Raw genomic sequence first — 8,035 nt, 5'->3', positions numbered from 1 at the left:
TTGGGCCCTGGGACAGGACTACAAACCCCTACATGCATCGCGCTCCTGGGTCCGAGCCGCCGAATGAGGGCACGGAGCCGACGTCACGTGTCCGTCCGCGTCAAGTGGCCGAGCGCTCCCACGCCTTTTTCTTCCGCTTGCACCGTGGTCGCCATTTTATGTTGAAGGTTGTAGAACCTCCGAGTCTCGTCGACTCTATGGTCGAGCACTTCGGGGTTCGACCAATCCCCACCCCGATCTGGGAAAAAGAACCCGCCTTTATCCGCAAGGAGGCGGGGATTGCCACGAAGCCCCTGTGGAGGGAGAGGAAGATGCCGAAAAGGGCCAATAAGAAAGAAGGACTTGATGACGCTAGCCAATTGGAGCGCGGGAAGGGACCGGCCAATGGGAGTGGAGGGACTCCGGGACACGTGGGTGGGGGAGCGGGGCGCAGTGACCAAGGGCTAAAGCGGGGAGGTGAGTCAGTCACCTTGAGCAGGGAGAGTGCCGTGGGCCGAGCAGGGGCTGCAGGGGAGTGGGAGTGCAGGTGACTTGGGGCCGGGAGCCAGGGCTCCGTAAAGCTGTGGACCGGGCCATGTGGAGCAGCATTTGCCTCCAGGGGTGGGGAAGGACTATGGGAGTCTTGAAGCTTTATCAATTAATGTTAATTACCAACGGTAATGAGCGATAAACGGCCGCTGGGGAGAGTAGGGGACAGCTATGTAACGTGGGCAGGATCCTGCGCGACGTCTGCCAGCTTCTGCCTCCAGCCTTCCCGGGAGACTGTTCCTTTTCGCAACATTTCCCTCTTGGGGCCTGAGCCGCCTCCTTTTACTTCCGATCTCAGTTGCTGTCCTTCTGCAGACCCGCTGCGCAGAAAGTGGTTGACCCCGGGATCGGCGCTGTCCTTCTGACCTCTAATGCCCTCCTTAGCTGGGGCACAGGAAAAGAGGGGTCTGGGAGAGCGAGCGGAGGTGGATGGGGACGACAGAAGGTCGCCACTAGAAGCAGACAACCAGGCTTTCATAGGAATTATGGTGTTTTTTTTTCCCCCTCTCTCCTTGCAGATTGAAAAATGCAGACCACCAAGGCACTGCTCGTTTCTCCAGTTCTGGTAAGCTGTGGCTCTGGGTTACCCTATAGTGCCGTATGGTATGGGAGCGATCTTGTTTAATGAATGAACTAAGAGGAGCTGGCGCCCCATGATGGTGATGGCTCTTTGGGGGAAGCTCTAGGATGTAGTGCAGGCTACCTATGCTTATTCAGGCCTGTAAACCAGCTGTCGTGGCTTTTTGAGTGACCTCAGAGAGGCTAGAACTGATCTTTTGTTTCAGTCCTGGCTTGGATGTAGCCAGACGACCGGAAAACAGTTTTTCTAAACCTTGCCTGCATGTTGGAAGGCTTAACACTCCCAATGCCCAGACTGCACCTTAAACCAATTGCATAGACTGTGAGGATGGAGGTGGAACCCCAAGCAATATTTTAGAACTCCCCAGGTGATTCCAATGTTCTGCCAAGTCTGAGAGTCATTGCCCTGCATAATGTGTCGAGAAATCCATTTCACTGGGGACTCTCCTAAGATGGCTGTTCCCAGGGCCTAACCAGGCTTTCTGGCCCACTGCATGAAGGGTATGTTGCTGTAAGTGCATTTGATTTCTCCCCATGGTGCCTTTTGTTATCTGGGTTCACTTCCTATAGCTGATTGGATGTTTGGGTCTTACTCTACTCTGGGACACTGATTAGGGCTGTGCCCTTGGAAATGAACTTTGGTGCCTGGTTTGGTTTGGGTTTGGTTCTGAGGATTGAGCCCAGAGCCTTGTGAGTGCTCTCCAGCCTGGCACATGATGTCAAATGGTGCTGGCTGCCACTGTGGCCACTACAGACTTTCAGGACAACTGTGTCTGGTGCAGACCTGCCCAAGAGAAGTAAGAATAAATTAGTTGACCTTGAAACTGGACTGGTTTTGACAGATTCTTGTCAGTTAGGTTAGGTTTTTATGTGTTTGTTTTTGCCTGATACGTCTTTCTGGTTTTACAGATCCGCTCCTGTACCAGGGGTCTAATCAGGCCTGTGTCTGCTTCCCTCTTGAGTAGACCAGAGGCCCCATCTAAACAGGTAAGGAAGTAAGGCCACTCAGGATCTCCCTAGGCAGTGGTCCCCTCAGTCAACTGAATTGCTCTTAGGAGAATTAGGGAATCTATGAAGCTCTTGTGATTCTAAGTCTCAAATAACAGTCCTAGGTGTGACTAGCCCCTCCTGAAAGTGTCCTAGGGATAACTGGCATTCGCCTTGCAAGCAGGGTATTCTGCCCTGGTCAGGCTGCCACCAGCTGTTTCTTAGCTCTGGTGGGTGGGGTGAGAGTGAAGCCAGCCACCTGACAGATGCCTCCTGCCTCCTTGCTCCCTCCTTCCTCCTTTCCTCTCTTCCAGCCTCCCTGCAGCAGCTCCCCTCTCCAGGTGGCCAGACGGGAATTCCAGACCAGTGTTGTTGCCCGGGATATTGACACAGCTGCCAAGTTCATTGGCGCTGGGGCTGCCACAGTTGGTGTGGCTGGATCAGGGGCTGGCATTGGAACAGTGTTTGGTAGCTTGATTATTGGCTATGCCAGGTAAGTTTGGGGCTGCCCATAGTCAGAATCTTAGCAGATAGGGAGCCTTCAATGTTATTTACCACCTATTTCCCCACTGTCCTAAGTCAGAATTGAAGTATGAGTCCCACCTGCCCCACGTAAACTTGCCCAGTTCTTGGTCTCCTTTCCTATCCACGTCCCCAGGGTGGGTGTAGGCGAGGCCCTCTTGGAACAGTAGCGCCCTCCCCTCTCTTGTCCCCTCACCCTTTCCTCTCCCTGGCAGGAACCCGTCTCTCAAGCAACAGCTCTTCTCCTATGCCATTCTGGGCTTTGCCCTGTCTGAGGCCATGGGGCTCTTCTGTTTGATGGTCGCCTTCCTCATCCTCTTCGCCATGTGAGGCTCCATGGGGTCACCCAGCCGTCCCTGCTGCTTCGACTCCATGCCGGTCCTGGTGCTGGAGTGTGCTAAGCTTTACCATTAAACAACGTTTCTCTAAACCATATGCCTGTGCCTGTCTTTCTACTGTGGGGGCTGGAAGAGGCTTGGGTGGAATGGTAGAAGTGATACTCTGGTCAGTGATACCCCGGTGATGCGGAAGTGGGCAGAGTGTAGAAGGGTCCCAGTGTCTCAGAAGAGCTCTGAAATAGCCTGGGTAAAGGTGCTTTGTCCCTTTCAAGTTAGCATACTGACAGGTGCCATTTTGGGGGGGTTTGCTTTGTTTGATTGGCAGGGGGAGGGGGGGTCTTGCTTGATTTTTGTCAAGACCTCGGGCCTGCCTTGCTGTGTGCCTCTGGCTGGCCTACAGCTGGCTGTGTAGACCATGCTAGCTTTGAATCTGGCCAGCCTGGAACTTGCTATGTAGACCATGCTAGCTTTGAAGTCATAGAGATCCACCTGCTTCTACCTTTCAAGTGCTGGGATTAATGGCATGTGCCACCTATTGTTTTTAACAGGTAACTTTTATTTATTTATTTTTGTTTTTTTAAGACAGGGTTTCCCTGTGTAATATCTCTGGCTATCCTGGAACTCACTCTGTAGACCAGGCTGGCCTCAAACTCACAAGAGATCAGCTTGCTTCTGCCTGAGTGCTGGGATTAAAGGTGAACACCACCACCGCCCAGCAACAGGTAACATTTTTGAGGAGCTTAATTTGCAATAAGCTCAGGGCTAAGTGTTTAACAGCAGTCCTATGAATTGTAAGTATAGCCATTAAACCTGTTTTGTACATGAGGAACCTGTGCTTAGAGAAGCAAAATAATTGTCCAAAACACTGAGCAGGTAAGTGGAATTAACCTAAACTTAAAAGTGCTACTCATTCTGTTTCTCCTCCCCCAGTCCTCTTCATTTTGCCACAAAATTTAAGGCAGCATATTAAAGGTGGAAGTGTGGAGCTGGCGAGATGGCTATGTGGGGTAAAGATTCTGTTTTTTCCGGGAGCTGAGGACCGAACCCAGGGCCCTGTGCTTGCCCAAGCACTCTACCACTGAGCTAAATCCCCAACCCCAAGGTTCTTTTTTTTTTTTAAAACAGGGTTTCTCTGTGTAGCCCTGGCTGTCCTGCAACTCACTCTGAAGACCAGGCCAGCCTTGAACTCAGAGATCTGCCTGCCTCTGCCTTCCAATTAATTCAGGTACACCTGAATTAAAGGGTGTACCACCACACTCATCTGAGCGAAGGTTCTTGCCACAGTAGCCTGTAGACCTGTGTTGGCTTCTAGGAGTCCACAGAAGATGAAGGTTGGGTGAGCCTCTCTGTTGTATCTAGTTGAATTGAGTTTCATTTTCATCATCAGTTAGCTTTTGAAATGTTCTCGAGTAAACAAGACATAGTTTCCTCTTAGAGAATCTGTGATCTTTGCTTGAAACTGAAGATGCTTTTGGAGAGTGTGGACTAATGAATTGCTAGGACAGCTTCAGGCAGCATCTTTTTCTGTGGCCTGTGCCAAGGCCTTCCCTAACCCTCAATTGGCTCAAATGGCACTGACACCCCAGGTGGGAAAATGATTAAACTGCTACCACCCCCCAGACATACACAGACAGACAAAACATACATACACACTTACATACATGCATGAGTTTTTATGTGCATGCAGTCACTCAGAGGCCAGAAAAAAGCTGTCAGATCCCTGGGAACTAGAGTTCCAGGCACATGTGAGTGGTAGTGGAACCTGAACCCACATCTGCAAGAACAGTATGCGCTCTTTAACCATTAAGCCAGCTCTCCCATCTGGAACAAGTCTGTTTTTTGTTTGTTTTTGGTTTTTCAAGACAGGATTTCTCTGTATAACCCTGGCTATCCTAGAACTCACTTTGTAGACCAGCCTAACCTCGAACTCAGACCCACCTGCCTCTGCCTCCCAATGGCACTACCACCTGGCCCGAACAAGTCTTTATAAGTAACGAAATGAAGGGAAAAGCTCAGAAGCGGGAATCCTGCCTAAAGTTGCATAACAACACTAGAACCTGTTCTTATCACCATGCTAACTCAGCGAGAGTTTGAGTTCAGTGCCTGGCCCAAGGTCATGCAGCAAGCCAACATTTCCAACCCAAGTCCACTTGATGTTTAATCCTGCATTTTTCAGTTTTGTTGTGTATGGGGCCAGGTAGTCTAATGGTTGTCTTGAGGGGTGTTTCTGAAGTTTGGTGGGGTAGTAGGAGCATGCCTACCATAGCCACTAGGTACCAGTAACAACAGATTCTCATGCTGACAACCGTTGACAAATGACCTCCTGTTTGGTTTTCCTAAAGAAATTCCCCAGGGTTGCTGACCAGAGGTAAATCCCAAAACAGACTGGCAATCTCAGGTCAAAGACAAAGAAGAGGACTGAGGTTGACCTGGCAAAGTGTCACCACGGGAGCAATAGATTAACTGGTAATGCTGTTACGGAATACCATAACCCTTGGGGACACGGTGCTGGCACCCTTACTGGGTCACTTGCTTTAGAGGTAATCAAGGAACACTCCCCAGAGAAAGTAGTTGCTTTTTCCTTCCTGTAAAACGCCAGGAACCTATTTTTCTTCAAGAGACTGAGAAGATTCTTCCATCCCATCCCAGGCTTCACAGAGCCTTGGCATTGGCTGAACTTCACAGATCAGCAGAGCTGGGAGTCCAACAGGTGGACTCTTGGAGGGGACGTTTTCATATCCACTCTAGGCTAGTTAGTGTTATAACCTCCACCCCAAGGCTCTTCGGGGTCTGTGGCATAGGAGTTGATGCAGGCGTGAGACCATTTTGCTTAGTGCAAAATATTTGTAAATGAATAGAGATGTTTTGATCCTGGGGGTTTTTGAGAATTAACTGTGCTCTTGAGAAGAGCCTAGGAACCCCAATCTTAGGAGCTGAACATGAGTCCGGCAGTGTGGCTCAGTGGTAGACTGCTTGCCTACCATGTTTGAAACCCTGGGTTCCATTCCCAGTGAGGGGGCAGGCAGATAAGAAATGCATGGGCTTGGGAAGCAAACAAAATCTCAGCCCTGTCCTAACTAAGATGTTAATATCTCCTGAGTGGTTACTTCTTCATCTACTATGGAGATGAGACTGACTTGTGGTGATTATAACAAAAGAAAATACTGCTGTGCATTGGTGGCGCACACCTTTAATCCCAGCCCTGGGGAGGCAGAGGCAGGCAGATCTCTATGAGTTCGAGGCCAGCCTGGTCTACAGAGTGAGATCCAGGACAGGCACCAAAAAAACACAGAGAAACCCTGCCTGGAAAAACAAAACAAAACAAAGCAATATGGGTAATAGGTGTAAATGAGATAATTTACAAAATTTTGCATATGTGTACATGTGTGCTTCTGCATGTATGTGTGCCAGGTTTTACATGTTGCTGGGGACCAGGGCTTTATGCAAGCATTCAACCAACAGAGCTACACCCTATCCTTATTCACCTTATCTTTTGACATAGAGTCTCACTGAATCTGGAGCTCAGATGCCCTTAATTATGTGTATGTACACGTGTCTGTGTGTGGGTATGTGTGTGTGTGAGTGTAGGTGCCTGAGGTAGTCAGATGTGTCTTATCCTCTGGAGTTGGAGTTTCAAACACTTGTGAGCGACCCAGTGTGGGTGCTGGGAACTAAACATGGGTCCTCTGCAAGAGGACCACGCTGTGCTGTTAATTGCTGAATCATCATTCCAGCCCCTCAAACCTAGCTTTAGTGAGTGCTGGAGATAGATCATAGCTCAGGGTCTCGTGCTTGGGCAGCAAGCACTCTACCTACTGCAGTGTCCTTTATTACATTATTACACAGCTATTGAGAATGAGTGTGGCGGCTTATGCTGGTAACCCCAGTGCTGCCCCGAGGATGCAGGCAGAAGTATCAAGGAATTCAAGGCTAGCCTTTGCTACATGGTCTAGGTCCAAGCCAGCCCAGGCTATGTCTAGGCTGCTTCAAACACCACCAACAAAACTGAATATATTCATGTATGTCTGTGTAGTGTGGGTGGGCTGCGGGAGGGGAGTATTTTATTTTATTTTTGGTTTTTCCAGACAGGGTTTCTCTGTGTAGCTTGGCGCCTTTTCCTGGAACTCACTCTGTAGTCCAGGCTGGCTTCAAATTCACAGAGATCCGCCTGCCTCTGCCTCCCAAGTGCTGGGATTAAAGGCATGCGCCACCACCGCCTGGCGAGTATTTTCAATTATTAGAAATTTTAAAATATCTGGTCCAAGTTCTGATTTTTCCTTAGTTCGGGATTTATGATCTAGTAGCGAAATGTTCGCATATTCTTGGCATCGCATCAAGACAAAAGCTTGAGTGCTGGAGGGGAAAAAGTACCCAAACAGCATGGGGACACACACACACACACACACACACACACACACACACACACACACACACACACACACACACACCCGGGAAATGGGAGAAGACTCTTCATGGTGCATCTTTTCAGAAAGGCCATCTGAACACTTGTCAACCCCTGTTGTGTGAGGATGACACTTGCCAAGTGTTTTCAAACTGTATTGACCCAGTGCAGAAGCTGGGGGGATTTAGAGCCGGACACCGATGGCTCAACAGTCAGCCATCCCCAGAGGGCACAGAAAGAGTTCCAGAAAGCATTCTGTTGCCCTCCGGCCAAGTTCCCTGTGGAAAGGAGCCAGATGTTGCCTTGAAAAAGGGAATGGACACTGGGAGAAGTTTGCCAACTTCCTTTCTGTTCACCTGTCTCCTCATAGCATCCCCACCTCCACCATCAGTGCCTCCAGGGTCTCTCCGGAGGGTGGGGAGGGTGGTGCGCTGGCCCTTTAAGCCGCTGCCATCCTCCACAGACCCTCGGGCCTTGACTTGCAGGGGTTTTGTGCAAGTTTGGCTCAGCCCTTTAAAAACACAATACCTAAGGAAGAGGTGGGGAAGAGGTGAAATGCTAGAGAGCTATCCAGGGGAAGGGCCAATGGCTGTCCTGCAGGGCCTCCTGTCCATCCGGCTGACCTTTGTGCAGCAACCTAATGGCCCTAGAGCTAGAAGGACAGGTGCCCCGGCTTCCT

The 8,035-nt window shown here is 49.9% G+C and overlaps 1 protein-coding gene across 2 annotated transcripts; it reads left to right on the top strand.

Annotated features, from left to right (window-relative positions):
• Positions 1-413: 413 nt before the first annotated feature.
• On the top strand, positions 414-3,046 carry Atp5mc1 (ATP synthase membrane subunit c locus 1). 2 transcript variants are annotated; one of them, XM_006971911.4, is made up of 5 exons: positions 414-456; positions 1,047-1,093; positions 2,017-2,094; positions 2,409-2,587; positions 2,832-3,046. In XM_006971911.4, exons 2-5 carry the CDS (start codon positions 1,055-1,057, stop codon positions 2,944-2,946), a joined length of 411 nt encoding a protein of 136 aa, XP_006971973.1. In that variant the 5' UTR covers positions 414-456; positions 1,047-1,054; the 3' UTR covers positions 2,947-3,046. The 2 variants fall into 2 exon arrangements, with proteins under 2 accessions (XP_006971973.1, XP_006971972.1); XM_006971910.4 differs by having other exon boundaries at positions 419-526.
• The last annotated feature ends 4,989 nt before the right edge of the window (positions 3,047-8,035 follow it).

The sequence above is a fragment of the Peromyscus maniculatus genome, chromosome 8 (assembly GCF_049852395.1).
Source record: "Peromyscus maniculatus bairdii isolate BWxNUB_F1_BW_parent chromosome 8, HU_Pman_BW_mat_3.1, whole genome shotgun sequence".
Classification (NCBI taxonomy): Eukaryota; Metazoa; Chordata; class Mammalia; order Rodentia; family Cricetidae; genus Peromyscus; species Peromyscus maniculatus.
This window is presented reverse-complemented; position numbering and strand designations above follow the sequence as displayed.